The sequence below is a fragment of the Rhinoraja longicauda genome, chromosome 20 (assembly GCF_053455715.1).
Source record: "Rhinoraja longicauda isolate Sanriku21f chromosome 20, sRhiLon1.1, whole genome shotgun sequence".
NCBI lineage: Eukaryota > Metazoa > Chordata > Chondrichthyes > Rajiformes > Arhynchobatidae > Rhinoraja > Rhinoraja longicauda.
The window spans coordinates 25,010,050-25,026,317 of NC_135972.1; the positions used below are offsets into that span (position 1 = coordinate 25,010,050).

A 16,268-nucleotide genomic window follows, 5' to 3' on the forward strand; every position below is an offset into this window, starting at 1 on the left:
CACCCTGGATCACTTCTCAAAATCACACCATCGTCCATCTCTGATTATCCCGGACAACCCCATCGAGCCGGTCCCAACCAAACCTGAGAAGAGGTGGAACTTTCGCAAGGCCAGGTGGGACCAGTTCACAAGTCTGGTGGGCCTCTGGATCAGTAGCCTTCCCACCCCTACCCCCACCAACCCGGACAATGCCTACTCAGCCCTCTGCAAACGCCTCATCAGGGCAGCAAAGAGTTGCATACTCGCAGCTATCATCGCCGGTACATCCCCACATGGGACGAAGAGTGTGACGCATGCTACGACGCATTCCTGTACGCTGAACCTGGCGAAGAGGCTGCCTCCAAGGCTGCTGAACTGATAAACTGCCTTGAAAAGAAGCGTAGAGAGCGGTGGGAAGAGACAGTCCAAGGAATCGACTTCACACATTCCAGTAGGGTGGCGTGGAAGACCTTCAATCGCCTCACCGTTCGAAGTACCCACCCAAAGCATTGCCCTGTCACAGCCAACTCCATCGCCCACCAGTTCCTGGCCAATGGTCACTCCAAAGATGCGGACAAGAACCATACTCGTTCTGTCAAACAGGAATCCACTAATCTTTGGAAAGCTCCAGGCACTGATGGACACCTGTCAGCATCCTTTTCCTCTGCAGAACTTTCTTCTGTCATCTCTCAACTAAAATGTGGAAAAGCTCAGGGTCCTGATAACATCCCCCAGGATTCCTGAAACACTGCGGTCCTAAATGCCTGGCCTGGCTCCCTGAGTTTTACTCCTCTTGCCTCATTGGTCAGTCCATTCCGAAGATCTGGCGGAAAGCCACCGTCATTGCGCTACCAAAACCAAACAAGCCTGCGGACGACCCAAGGAACTATCGGCCCATCTCACTCATCTGTGTCCCGTTCAAGCTTCTCGATCGGCTTCTCCTGGCCCGGCTCGATCCAATCGTTGACCCTCAACTACCCGCTGAACAAGCGTGGACACTGCACCACCCACCAAATAGTCAAGCTGACCAATGGCATCGAAGACAGTTTCGAAAAGGGCCACAAGGCGGGCATCACACTGGTGGACCTCACCGCCGCCTATGATACAGTGTGGCACTGGGGCCTGATCTTGAAGCTCCTCTGCACCATCCCTGGCCGTCATTTAGTGCGGTTCCTTTGCCAACGTCATTGCCAACCGCAGTTTTGTATTCAAGACCAGCGACGGACAATCTAGCCGACTGCGATGCCTAAGAAACGGAGTCCCCCAAGGCTCGGTACTGGCCCCCATGCTCTTCAACCTCTATATCAGCAATCTGCCACGCGCGACCTCGCGCCAGTATGAATACGCAGATGACTTGGCCCTACTGCACTCGGACAAGAGCTGGTCAAATGTGGAGGATGTGCTCTCGGCGGTTATGGAACTTGTCGCGGGCTACCTTAAGACCCGGAGACTAAACCTGAGTATGGCAAAAACCACCACAACAGCCTTTCACCTGAACAACAAGGAAGCTCAACGCCAGCTAACCATCACCCTCAATGGGTCACCCCTACCCTACAACCCATTTCCTACATACCTCGGGGTGAAACTAGATCGGTAGCTGACCTACAACTTGAAGCTCTCCGTGCTAAAGTCTCGGCACGGAACAACCTCCTGCGTTGCTTGGCCGGATCGTCATGGGGCGCCAGAACATCTACTCTTCGAACCAGTGCTCTTGCACCCTTGTACACTGAGTACGCCGCCCCAGTATGGTGCCGCAGCGCTCATACCAGCAAGCTAGACGCCACCCTCAACGACACCATGCGGATCATCACTGGCTGCCTACGCCCTACTCCGACGCATCTCCTGCCGGTGCTCGCAGGTATCACACCCGCCAAGCTTCGCAGAGAGTTCTTCACTCATAGGCTGCTGTGCAAGGCCCCATCGGACGCCAAACATCCTTTGCACCACCTCGCCCAGGATTCACAGCAACTGGGACCTCAATGCCTGTCATCTCGTCACCCTTTCTCCCGTCATGCAGCGACCCTCTGTGGCTCCGGTTTCAACATACTAGGAGCATGGAGAACCAGCTGGGAACAGACGTCGTGACCTCTTCAATTCACTGTCGCACCGGTTCAACGCCAACATGCATCGTTGGGAGTTGCGTCCATCAGCAGCCTGCGTGTGTGGAGCAGACCAGCAAATAGCACAGCATGTCATTTTCGACTGCACTGTCCTCCGTCCCCCTGGTGGAGGGGTAGACCTCACGGCCCTCGACAACAGCACATTGCACTGGCCACAGCGCCTGGAGGGCGTTACATAATTTCTGCTGCCTCAAATGCAAGAAGAAGATCTGAATGGTGTCCAGTTAGGAAAAGGGGAAGCACAACGAGATCTGGGTGTCCTTGTTCATCAGTCACTGAAAGAAAGCATGCAGGTACAGCAGGCAGTGAAGAAAGCCAAATGCATGTTGGCCTTCGTAACAGGAGGAGTTGAGTATGAGCAAAGAGGTCCTTCTGCAGTTGCAAAGGGCCCCGGTGAGACCATACCTCGAGTATTTTGTGCAGTTTTGGTCTCCAAATTTGTGGAAGGACATTCTTGCAGTGGAGTGCAGCGCAGGTTTACTAGATTAATTCCCGGGATGCCTGCATATGTTGAAAGAATGGAGCGACTGGGCTTGTATACACTGGAATTTAGACGGATGAGAGGGGATCTTATTGAAACATATAAAATTATTAAGGGATTGGACACGCGAGAGGCAGGAAACATGTTCCCAATGTTGGGGGAGTCCAGAACAAGGGGCCACAGTTTAAGAATAAGGGGTAGGCCATTTAAAACGGAGATGAAGAAAAACCTTTTCACTCAGAGAGTTGTGAATCTGTGGAATTCTCTGCCTCAGAAGGCAGTGGAGGCTGATTCTCTGGATGCTTTCAAGAGAGTTAGGTAGAGCTCTAAAAGATAGCGGAGTTCAGAGATATTTCTGCACCCACAAGGTGATGACTCTTTTAAATTCTCTACCCAAAGGGCTGTGGAGGTTCAGACACCAAGAACCAGACATGATGTGAAGAACATCTTATTGACTCACTCTGGTGTAGGCAGATACAATAGTGGTGTTTGAGGCTTTTGGATAGGCACATGGATATGCAGGGAATGGAGGGTTATAGATCATGTGCAGTCAGGAGGAAATCAATTTGGCATCATGTTTCGCATGGACATTTTGGGGCGAATGGCCTGTTCCTATGGTGTACTGTTCTATGCACTATATGTCCTCCGCTACCAACAACGGTCAAGGGCAGCGGACACATGGGAATACCACCAATTGCAGGTTCCCCTCTAATTGACTCATCATCCTTGTTTGGAAGCACAGTTGTAGAGAGTTGTGGGCGTAGCCCAGACCATCACGTAAACCAACCTCCCATTGATTCCATCAACCCTTCAAGCTGCCTCGGCAAGGCCAGCAGCATAATCAAGGTCAAGTCTCGCCACATTCGCTCCCTCTTCACCCCTCTCCTATCAGGGAAGAGGTACAGAAGTTTGAAACCACGCACCTCCAGTTTCAGGGACAATTTCTTCTCAGCGGTTATCAGGCAACTGAACAGTCCTCTCACCAACTAGAGAGCGGTTCTGACCTACCATCTACCTCTCTGGAGACCTTTAAACTATCTATAATCAGACTTTACTGGACTTTACCTTGCACTAAACGATATACTCTTTTACCTTTATCTGTACATTGTGGACGGCTTGATTGTAGTCACATACGGTCTTTTCACTGATTGGATAGCACGGAACAATACGGCTTCTCACTGCACCTCGGTACACGTGGCAGTAATAATAAAATAAACTGCACTAAACATTGTCAGGCCTTTACCATCACTGGGTGTAAATTCTGGAAGTGCCTCATAACAACACTGTGAGGGCACCTTCGCCAGAAGGACAACAGGATTTCAAATAGGCTGCTTGCCAGAATCTTTTCAAGAATAATTTTTCACTCATTTTTTTTTTAATGCTAAGGATATTTGTGCTACAGATGCCAGTGACCCCCAGATCCCCCCCAAAAACGACGAAACAAAAATATAGCAGTGAAGCATCTTATTAGAAGTGCAACATTAATGCAATATTAAAGCGAAATGCTTACATTTTATTTTAAGAATTAGATGTCGGAGATCTGGGAGGCATGTTTTTGACACAGAAGGTGGAGCAAGCTGCCAGAGAAATTGGTAGAAACAACCCTAATTAAAAAATGTTAAAGATGTTTGGACACGTACATGGATAGGAAAGGATTACTTGGATAAGGGCCAAAGGCAGGCAAATAAGACCAGCTGAAATGAACGTCTTGGCTGGCAGGGACGAGTTGGGCCGAAAGGCCTGTTTCTCTGCGGTATAACTCAAAGTCCTGGAGTAACTCAGCAGGTCAGGCAGCACATCTGGAGAACATGGATAGGTGACGTTTTGGATCGAGACCCTTGTTTCTGAAGAAATCTGAAGAAGAGTCTTGACCCGAAACTTTACCTATCCATGTTCTGCAAAGACGCTGCCTGACCTTTGTATCCTTTTGTGTATCAACCAGCATCTACAGTTATTTGTTTCTGAACTGTATGACTCATTGGAGACCTCCAGACTATCTTTAATTGGACTTTACTAGACTGTATCTTGCACTATACATTATTTCCTTATCCTGTATCTGTACACTGCGGATGGATTGATGGTGATCGTGTACAGTTTTTCCGCTGACTGGATGGAATGCAACAAAAGCTTTTCACTGTATCTTGGCACATGTGACAATTAACTAAACTAAGACTAATCGACACTAAGTTTGACAAATCCTCTTCAGGTAATGTGTAGGTAGGAACTGCAGATGCTGGTTTATACCGAAGATAGACACAAAGTACTGGAGTAACTCAGTGGGTCAGGCAGCACCTCTGGAGAAAAGGGATGGGTGACGTTTCGGGTCAGAACCCTTCTTCAAGCGTGCTTCTGAAGAAAGGTCTGAAGAAGGGTTTCGACCCATCCTTTTTCTCCAGAGATGCTGCCTGACCCGCTGAGTTAGTCCAGCACTTCTTTGTGTCTATCTTCCTTATCAGGTAATGGAGTCTGTCTGTCTGTCTGTCTGTCTGTCTGTCTGTCTGTCTGTCTGTCTGTCTGTCTGTCTGTCTGTCTGTCTGTCTGTCTGTCTGTCTGTCTGTCTGTCTGTCTGTCTGTCTGTCTGTCTGTCTGTCTGTCTGTCTGTCTGTCTGTCTGTCTGTCTGTCTGTCTGTCTGTCTGTCTGTCTGTCTGTCTGTGTCTGTCTGTGTCTGTCTGTCTGTCTGTCAAAATTCAAGGCTTCCACACAAAACCATGCCATGCAACCAACCACACGACACAGAGTCCTTCAAACCATCCTCAAGCACCACCCGCCTACAATACCTTGAGACACATTAGTTTTAACGTCTTGCAGAAGTCTTCCCTCTGGCCACCCTTGAGATTATTGAAGTGTGTTGGATGTTATTCCCCCTCTGCGAATTTTGCTAGATGCTGTTTTTCTTTTTTACGAGAAGCAGCGACACGCCCCCCAATCCCAAAGGGTTTGAGCAGAACACGGATCAAGATGAATTGGCTTGCTTCTGAAAGGAAATTGGACTGGAAGTGGGGATATTTATTAAAAGCCAATGGCATGAAGCATGCTTCGGTAATTGGGTTTCTTTTTCCCAAGTGCATAAAGTCAATATTTTCTGTGCATTAGTGCTTAATACCACTCATGCTCAAATGAGCACAAAACAAGTTTTTGGAAAGAAAAGACGCCCCAGTCGTATCACATTGCTGATACATTTAAAAAAAATTGCAGGAATCTTATAATTTGGTACTTAAATGAAAGTGGACAAAATATCATTTAACTATCCTCCCAGGTTACACCATTTTACTTTGAAAGAGCAGAGATCGATGTACTGAGTGGTCTCCATTATCCATTTCATGGTCCATTGTAAGCTGCTTTGAAAGATGCCAAGGGCAGGCAGCACAGTGTTAAAATTAAAAGTAACAGCAGGAAATGCTGTCAAAATGCTCAGCAGGCCAGGCAGCATCTGCGGAATAAAAAACAGAGTTTCAGGTTGGAGACCTTCCACAGACCATAACACCGTAGGACATAGGAGCAGAATTAGGCCATTCAGCCCATCGAGTCTGTTCCGCCATTCAATCATGGCTGATTTATTTTCCCCTCTCCACCCTATTCTCCTGCGTTCTCCCTGTAATCTCTGACACCCTTCCTAATCAAGAACGTATCAATCCCTGGTTTAAAAACACCCATTGTCTTGGTCACCACAGCCGTCTGTGGCAATGAATTCCACAGATTCACCACCCTCTGGCTAAAAAATTCCTCCTCATCTCCATTCAATTTTCAGACACTGTTGCATCTTTCCCAGATGCTGCCTGACTTGCTGACTCAGTTCTTTCTGTTTTTATTTTGCGCTTCAGGCATCTGCAGCTTTAAAAAGAAAATAATCGAAAAATTAGAGTGAAGTTAGAAAACGTGCCATCACTTTTGCAGACAGCAATTTCGTTCAGCTTAGCTCAGGTTTTCTTTTAACAAACTGATATGTAACGAAGGTGGACTTGAGCCCTGTATAAGCCATGATGACTGAATGTAGCGATGGCTGAAGGGGGAAATAAATCATTTCCCATTTTTATGTTCTTGTTTACCTATGAAACATGGACTGTTGTATCTCAGAAGCTATGGCCATGGACAAGGTTATTATTATGGATGCTGATGTTGATCAGTGTGATGTGCAACAAAGAAACCATGGGTTTCTTAGGGTTCTGGCCAATTTTATGGACTAAACGTGTTCAGTTGGCAAGTAGAAAGCAGAAATAGGATCAAGTTGCCCAATCTTCCCAAACCAGATGGGTCCATATCAAAGCTGCCGTTTGAAACGTTGTATTTGGCTTCCTTTTTTCTCATTATCCAACCCTCAATAACATTCAAGCAGTCCCTAGACCCTTGCGGTCTAGATGGCCCGACCCAAAACAGTGACTGACCATGTTTCTCGACAGATTTGCTCGACCTGCTGAACTACTCCAGCACACTGGTTGATGCTCTGGGTTCCAGCCTCTGCAGTAACCTTCAACATCCAGGGTTCCCTGAAGTATGTTATCCCTGGCTTTTACCCTGCCAAAACATGTTGGCACTGAACTCTTGCTGTTTCTCATTTGAACTGCTTCCATACTGCGCAAATGTAGACTTGCCTGCAAGCAGATGTTTCCAGTCTACCATGGGAAGGTCCAGTCTTCTTGTCTTGAAATCAACCATTCCCCAATTTAAGACGTCCTTTTCTGGCTCATCTCTATCTTTTTCCATAATCACTCCAACATTGAAATAAAGTATTGCAGCACTTTAATTCACCACCAAACTGATTCTTCAACCTACCTCATTGGGGACATTGAACTTTGTCTATGGAACTGTTGCGCTACAATGCTGAGAATTATATTCTGCACTCTATACCTTTCCCTTCATTCTACCTATTGTACTTGAGTTTGGCTTGATTGTATTCATTTATGGTATTATCTGATTTGATTGGATAGCATGCAAAACAAAGCTTTTCACTTTAGTCTAAAGAAGGGTCTGAACCCAAAACGTCACCCATCCACGTTCTCCAGAGATGCTGCCTGACCTGCTGATTTACTCCAGTAATATGTGTCTCCTTTTTTGTAAACCAGCATCTGCAGTTCCTTGGTCCTACTGAATCTTTTCACTTTACCTTGCTACACATGATTTTAAACCTAAACCTAAACCTAGGATAATTCTTTGAGCTATAGGAATAAAAAAACAAGGACAAATGGAATTGGTCAGAGTGCACTATTAGGAGCTAGGATATACCAAATGGACTGAATAACTCTCATCTGTGCCTCAACTATGCTGTCGACTTTACAAATCTATTATTGTGGACAAAAATGAACTTGCATTCATAAATCACCATCATGTTAGCTTGTTTTAAAAGCTGATGTAATCACTTTGTAATATAGAAAAGATTGCAGTCAGTTGGTGTAATCTTAGGTCCCACCATCAGAAACAGTCATTTAACCTGATTTTATTTTAGTGACATGGTTAAGATATTAATGTTGCCTGAGATGATCTGAGGGTCTCCTGCTCTTCTTCAAACAGAGTCGCAAGCTTTTGCCTATGCATTATAGCATGGTTTGAGAACAACTCCATCCAAGACCGCAAGAAATTACAGATAATTATACAGAGCTTTATTTGTCATTCGGTACCGAGGTACCGAACAAAATTACATTACCAGCAGTCACACAAAAAAAAGAACACAAGACACATAACCCCAACACAAACATCCATCACAGTGACTCCAAACACCCCCTCACTGTGATGGAGGCAACAAAACTTCCGCTCTCTTCCCCACGCCCAAGTCCCCGCGGCCGAGCCGCACCGGGCGCTGAAACATCCCCACAATTGTGGACGCAGCCCAGATTATCACACGAACCGATCTCCTTTCCATTTACACTTTACTCTGCTTTGGCAAGGCCACCAGTGTAATCAAAGACAAGTCTCACCCCGGTCACTCCCCCTAGTACAGAAGTGTGAAAACGCATACTTCCAGATTCAGAGACAGTTTCTTCTAAGCTGTTATCAGGCAACTGAACCATCCTATCAACAATTGGAGAGCAGTCCTGACCTACCATCTACCTCATTGAAGACCCTTGGACTATTTTTAATCGGACTTTGTTGGACTTTATCTTGCATTAAACGTTATTCCCTTTATCCTGTATCTGCACAGTGTGGACGGCTTGATTGTAATCACGTAGAGTCTTTCTGTTGACTGGTTAGCACGCAACAAAAGCTATTAGCTGTACCTCAGTACACGTGACAATAAACTAAACTAAACTAAATTTGAGAGAGCAGACAACGATCTTGATTTCATGCCTCGCCTAAATCCCAGTGTAGCACTCCCTCAGCACCATGCGAAAATGCCAGTCCATATTTAGCTGGGGGGCATTAAAAAATGGAGGTTGTTGACAACACATTGCATTTCAATTTTCCTATGAAACATTTTCTATGCAATGTTAGAAGGAAATTAAGCATTCAACGACTCAAATATCAGAAGTTCCAGACGTCAACAGACAAGTTTTAATTGATGTCTTTGCAGTGATGTTGGCTTAGGAATATGATACATTTTCATTTCTAAGCTCTTTTGACATTTGGGATCTGGCTACTGTGTCGTTATTTTGTATGTAATTAATTTGAGTAGAAAAAGTGACTGGAGTTTCATTTTGGATAACAAAGAACTGATTAATATGTTCCTCCGGTGCTGGAGGTGTTATGTGTTTGGAGAAGACTGACATCACTTGTGCTAGGTTTTATAGTTTAAGGCTGCCAGCTTATTCCTCAGCCACAAACAAGATTTGATTAATGAAGAATGTTGCCTTTTCCCTCGAGTTTCTTTTCCATTAAATTCTGGGTTTCAATTCTCACCTACTGCAGTCTGTGCTGAATGGTGTGTTACTCTCAGGAAGATGGATCATATTTGTGCAGAAATGGCACTGGTATGGGTTTATTATTGTCACGTGTACCGAGATACAGTGAAAAACTTTGTTTTACATGCTATTCAGACAAACCATACCATACCATTCTGATATTTGAGTTGTCGAATGCTTAATTTCCTTCTAACATTGCATAGCAAATGTTTCATAGGAAAATTGAAATGCAATGTGTTGTCAACAACCTCCATTTTTTAATGCCCCACAGCTAAATATGGACTGGCATTTTCACATGGTGCTGAGGGAGTGCTACACTGGGTTTTAGGCGAGGCATGAAATCAAGATCGTCGTCTGCTCTCTCAAATTTAGTTTAGTTTATTGTCACGTGTACTGAGTAGAGTTAAACCATAGATAAATACAACAGGTAGCACAAAAAGAGGAAGGAAGCAGATTGCAAAATATAGTGTTACTACTGCAGAGAAACTGCGGATCATAAAGTGCAAGAGCTGCAATGAGGTAGGTTGGGAGATTGGGAATAAATCTTTAGTTTAGTGGCTGTTTAGTTTAGAGATGCAGCAAGGAAGCGGAACCCTTCAGCTCATCGAGTCCGTGTCGACCAACGATCACCCCAACACTAGTTTAGTTTAGTTTAGTTTAGAGATACAGCGCGGAAACAGGCCCTTCGGCCCACCGAGTCCGCACCGACCAGCGATCCCCGCACATTAACACTATCCTACACACATTAGGGCCAATTTACACTTATACCATGCCAATTAACCTACATACCTGTACGTCTTTGGAGTGTGGGAGGAAACCGAAGATCTCGGAGAAAACCCACACGGTCACGGGGAGAACGTACAAACTCCGTACAGACCGTACTAGTTCTATGTTATCCCAGTTTCACATCCTACACACCAGGGGCAATTAATGGAAGCCAATTAACCTACAAACCTGTAAGTTTTTGGAATGTGGGAGGAAACCAGAGCACCTGGGGAGAATGTACAATCTCCGCGCAGACAGCACCCAGGTCTCTGGCACTGTAAGGCAGCAGCTATACCGCTGCACCACCACCCACTGATCTTGAATCTGGTTGTATGTGCTTTCAAGCTTTTGGATCTACTTTACTCTTGTTTATTGTCACGTGTACCGAGGTACGGTGAAAAGCTTTATTGTTGCGTGCTATCCGGTCAGTGAAAAGACTGTACATGATTACAATCAAGCCGTCCACAGCGTACTGATACAATGGAAAGGGAATAACGTTTGGTGCAAGATAAAGTCCAGTAAAGTTCCATTAAAGATAGTCCAAGGATCTCCAATGAGGTAGATGGTAGGTCTGGACCGCTCTTTAATTGTTGCTCGGATGGTTCAGTTGCCTAATTACAACCTGATGGGAGAAGGGAATAGAGAGAATGACCAGATTGTGAGTGGTCCTTGATAATTTTGGCAGTTTTCCTGATGCAGTGTGGATTTGATAGCGGGAAGTCTTGTTGGTGTGATGGACTGGGCTGGGTTCATAACACTCTACAATTTCTTGAGGACTTAGGCAAAGCTGTTGCCAAAGTAAGCTGTGATGCATCCTGATAAAAGGTTTATACAGTGCATCTGTAGCATTTGGTGAGAGTTGCATGCCAAACTTCCTTAGCCTTCTGAGGAAGAAGAGGCATCTGTGTGGTGGGAGGAAACTAGCCTGTAGCACATCATTCCACTGACCTTCCATTCAAAGGAGCATTGAATGCATTGAGCTGGGCAGGGAGGGCTGTGTTTTTGTCAGCAATTCTGCCCAACATCACTTTGTAACCCTTTATTGCATGCAAGCCTTGCCACAAACTATATGGTTGGTCTGGGACCCAAGCTTGGTCTAGAATTGCCTCTCTGATGGTTATTTGAAGGTTGTACCTAGATTTCCAGTACAGGTTTGGGTCACTACACTTGAGTCAATGCGACCAACCATACGTTTTCTTAATCCTCTCACTGTTAAGGTGGACACAAAGTCTTGAATTGTGTGAATCTGACGTTATAAACGAATGAATCAATTATTACTTTTGGAATCGTAGAGTCATACGGCATGGACTCAAGCCCCTTTGCCCAACTTGCCCACGCCGACCAACATGCACCATTTACACTAATCCCACATGCTTCTGTTTGGTTCATATCCCTCTAAACCGTTCCTATTCATGTACATTCGCGTACATTCATTCTAAATGTCTCCTACCCGCCTCAACTACCTCCTCTGGTGGCTCATTCATTACACCTACCATTCGCTGTGTAAAAAACAGTTCCTGCAATTTTTGCAATACTTTATTTCAAAAGTTGATGGCAGACCGTTCACAGCATTACCATTGATCAGAAATCATGCAACGTTACAAACAACCTTTATACAGTGCCTTTTAAACATGAAAATATGCCAGGATGCTTCACAGGAAGGGCATGAAACAACATTTAGCACCGAAGAACATAAAGGAGATAGAACCAGAACATATTTTTTAGATTTTTTAGATTTAGAGACACAGCGCAGAAACAGGCCCTTCGGCCCACCGGGTCTGTGCCGCCCAGCGATCCCCGCACACTAACACTATCCTACACCCACTAGGGACGATTTTTTTTACATTTGCCCAGCCAATTAACCTACAAACCTGTACGTCTTTGGAGTGTGGGAGGAAACTGAAGATTTCGGAGAAAACCCACGCAGGTCACGGGGAGAACGTACAAACTCCGTACAGTGCAGCACCCGTAGTCAGGATCGAACCTGAGTATCCGGCGCTGTAAAACCAATAGCCACAACCCAGCAGGTCAGGCAGCATTTCTGGAAAGGTAAACCACAGTTGAAATTTGAAGTCCTGAGGCATTTTTTTGCAGAACAGTGAAAGACTAATAAAAGAAGTAACTGCGAACTTTATTGAAGGTGGTGAGAAGAATGAACAAAGGGAATATCTGTGATAGAGTGAGACCAGGTTAAATGGGTTAGTGGACAGCTCACGGCTGATTATGCTTCTCTGCCTGTGTTATGTGTTGTGGATAGAGGGGTTGTGGGACTGGCTCGGCGGGTCAGGGCTTAGTTTTAGTTTTAGAGATACAACATGGAAACAGGCCATACGGCCCACTGAATCCACACCGATCACCCGTTCCTACTAGACCATTCTCACTCTGTTTATTCCTTCTCCACTTCCCTATCGGGCAAAAGTTAGTAAAGCTTCAAAATATGTGGCTGTTTCCCCTCTGTTAATAAACGTACAATGGTCCTTCCATCCATGAGGTTATAGTTCCGATCTTCCAGCCTACGTCATTGTGGACATTGTCTCTAGAATTGTTACGCTACAATGCTGAATAACTATATTATGCACTCCAGTATTTTTCTGTTTATTCTACCTGTTGTACTGATGTTTGGCTTGATGGTATTCATGTGATTGGAGGTCAAATTACAGATATATCAGGTATTGGTGAGGCCACATTTAGAGTATTGTGTTCAGTTTTGGTCACCATGTGAAAAGCTTGAAAGGGTTCAGAGAAGATTTACCAGGATGTTGTTAAGACTCGGGGGCCTGAGCTATAGGGAGAGGTTGAGCAGGCTGGGACCCTATTCCTGTTGCCAAAGTAAGCTGTGATGCATCCTGATAAAAGGTTTATACAGTGCATCTGTAGCATTTGGTGAGAGTTGCATGCCAAACTTCCTTAGCCTTCTGAGGAAGAAGAGGCATCTGTGTGGTGGGAGGAAACTAGCCTGTAGCACATCATTCCACTGACCTTCCATTCAAAGGAGCATTGAATGCATTCTAAATGTCTCCTACCCGCCTCAACTACCTCCTCTGGTGGCTCATTCATTACACCTACCATTCGCTGTGTAAAAAACAGTTCCTGCAATTTTTGCAATACTTTATTTCAAAAGTTGATGGCAGACCGTTCACAGCATTACCATTGATCAGAAATCATGCAACGTTACAAACAACCTTTATACAGTGCCTTTTAAACATGAAAATATGCCAGGATGCTTCACAGGAAGGGCATGAAACAACATTTAACACCGAAGAACATAAAGGAGATAGAACCAGAACATATTTTTTAGATTTTTTAGATTTAGAGACACAGCGCAGAAACAGGCCCTTCGGCCCACCGGGTCTGCGCCGCCCAGCGATCCCCGCACACTAACACTATCCTACACCCACTAGGGACGATTTTTTTTACATTTGCCCAGCCAATTAACCTACAAACCTGTACGTCTTTGGAGTGTGGGAGGAAACTGAAGATTTCGGAGAAAACCCACGCAGGTCACGGGGAGAACGTACAAACTCCGTACAGTGCAGCACCCGTAGTCAGGATCGAACCTGAGTATCCGGCGCTGTAAAACCAATAGCCACAACCCAGCAGGTCAGGCAGCATTTCTGGAAAGGTAAACCACAGTTGAAATTTGAAGTCCTGAGGCATTTTTTTGCAGAACAGTGAAAGACTAATAAAAGAAGTAACTGCGAACTTTATTGAAGGTGGTGAGAAGAATGAACAAAGGGAATATCTGTGATAGAGTGAGACCAGGTTAAATGGGTTAGTGGACAGCTCACGGCTGATTATGCTTCTCTGCCTGTGTTATGTGTTGTGGATAGAGGGGTTGTGGGACTGGCTCGGCGGGTCAGGGCTTAGTTTTAGTTTTAGAGATACAACATGGAAACAGGCCATACGGCCCACTGAATCCACACCGATCACCCGTTCCTACTAGACCATTCTCACTCTGTTTATTCCTTCTCCACTTCCCTATCGGGCAAAAGTTAGAAAAGCTTCAAAATATGTGGCTGTTTCCCCTCTGTTAATAAACGTACAATGGTCCTTCCATCCATGAGGTTATAGTTCCGATCTTCCAGCCTACGTCATTGTGGACATTGTCTCTAGAATTGTTACGCTACAATGCTGAATAACTATATTATGCACTCCAGTATTTTTCTGTTTATTCTACCTGTTGTACTGATGTTTGGCTTGATGGTATTCATGTGATTGGAGGTCAAATTACAGATATATCAGGTATTGGTGAGGCCACATTTAGAGTATTGTGTTCAGTTTTGGTCACCATGTGAAAAGCTTGAAAGGGTTCAGAGAAGATTTACCAGGATGTTGTTAAGACTCGGGGGCCTGAGCTATAGGGAGAGGTTGAGCAGGCTGGGACCCTATTCCTTGGAGCGTAGGAGGATGAGGGGTGATCTTATAGAGGTGTACAAAATTATGAGAGGAATAGATCGGGTAAATGCATAGTCTTTTGCCCAGAGTAGGGTAATCGAGAACTAGAGGACATACCTTTAAGATGAGGGGGAAAAGATTTAATGGAAACCTGAAAGGTAACTTTTTTACAGAACGGGTGGTGGGTGTGTGGAATAAGTTGCTGGAGGAGGGGGTTGATTCAGGTACTTTCACGATTTTTAAGCAACATGTGGACAGGTCCATGGATAAGACAGGTTTAGAGGAATATGGGCCAAACTTAGGCAAGTGGTACTAGTTTAGATGGGGCATGTTGGCCAGCGTGGGCTAGTTGGGCCAAAGGGCCTGTTTCCACTTTGTGTGACTCTGTGGCTCTTTGTAGGATTATCCAATTTGTTTGGATAGCTCGCAAATAACTGCTTTTCACTGTATCTCAGCACACATGCCAATAATAAACTAAACCTAATGTCAATAGAGGATGGTAAGCTTGAGGGTGGGAATTTCTGAGCTTTGTATTTTAGCAGTAATGGTCGACATGAGTCGAGGAATTAAAACTGGGGCTATGCCAAGGTCTAGAATTGGAAAAAGTATACATATCCCCGAAGCTGGAAGGAGATTGCAGAGTGGGATTTGAAAACATGGACGAGAATTTTAGAAGTGAGATGTTGAATGTGCACTTCTTGGTATTGCTGAATAATTTATTAGTAATCAATTAATTGTCGCAAGAGATAAAATGAATTGTAAACAATAATCCCTCTATTTTTGTTTTTGCAGGATGGTTAAAGGGACACTGATACTTATCATATGTGTGATAACCCTTTGGGGAAAATTGATATCAGCTGCAAACCCTCATAAAGGTAAGGATTACTTCACATTATCCATTCTCTTTGATTTTGGTCACTTTCCTTGCTTCCGCTGACGGCTTTGTTAATTTTCACTCTCTTTATGAAAGTATCAAGTACACAAAGAGATAACTTACCAACTATTTGGGAATAAAAATAAAAAGATTCCATTTGATTTTGACAAGTTTGAAGAATGTTATGCTTTCAATGATATCCACTGAAGCCCGATATAATCATGAGTGTCATAGCCTGAGTCACACTAATTTGTTCGATTCTCTCTATAACCTAGGTGCTATTTTATTTAGATTTTATTCTAAGCTGTGCATGTAGTTGCTAAATTGCAAAAGCACTGTAAAAGGAAGACAATATAAAGCGGAATGGTGCAGATGTTGGAGAGGAATTAAAGAGGAAGTAAGGAGGGCAGCTGGGCGTACCCCATGGGTCAGGCAGCATCTGCAGAGGGAATTGGGTGGTTGACGTTTCCAGTAATGCCTCTTCATCTGCACTGAAAGAATAGAGGGGAGGTGGCCAGTTGGAGGAGGGGGATGGGGCAAGAGCTAGCAGTGGGAATACAGGTGACAAGGGGACAATTGGCACATAGATGTATTGGAGCAGAGGCATCTGGATAGTCATAGTGGGTGGAAGGTGAAGGGTGGAGTGGACAAAAGGTTGCTGATTATGGAGTTTGATCGGAGACAAAGATGGAGGGTGCAACCAAATATGGGAGGGATGGCGGCAGATGGGGGGGTAGGTCTATGGAGGGAGGGGAGGGGTGAATATTGGGGGGCAGGGCCTCCAATGAGGGGAGTGCTTGGCGACACTGGGCCTGTACTCATT

At 44.9% G+C, this 16,268-nt stretch overlaps 1 protein-coding gene across 8 annotated transcripts in view; it reads left to right on the forward strand.

Moving 5' to 3' along the window:
* Positions 1–16,268, forward strand: part of LOC144603672 (chemokine-like protein TAFA-2) — a 203,911-nt gene that overhangs the window by 93,145 nt on the left and 94,498 nt on the right. For all 8 annotated transcript variants that reach the window (XM_078417279.1, XM_078417271.1, XM_078417273.1 and 5 more), the window contains one exon: positions 15,364–15,446. In XM_078417279.1, coding sequence (XP_078273405.1) covers positions 15,365–15,446 — 82 coding nt within the window. In that variant the 5' untranslated portion in view covers position 15,364. The remainder of the gene's footprint in view (positions 1–15,363; positions 15,447–16,268) is intronic.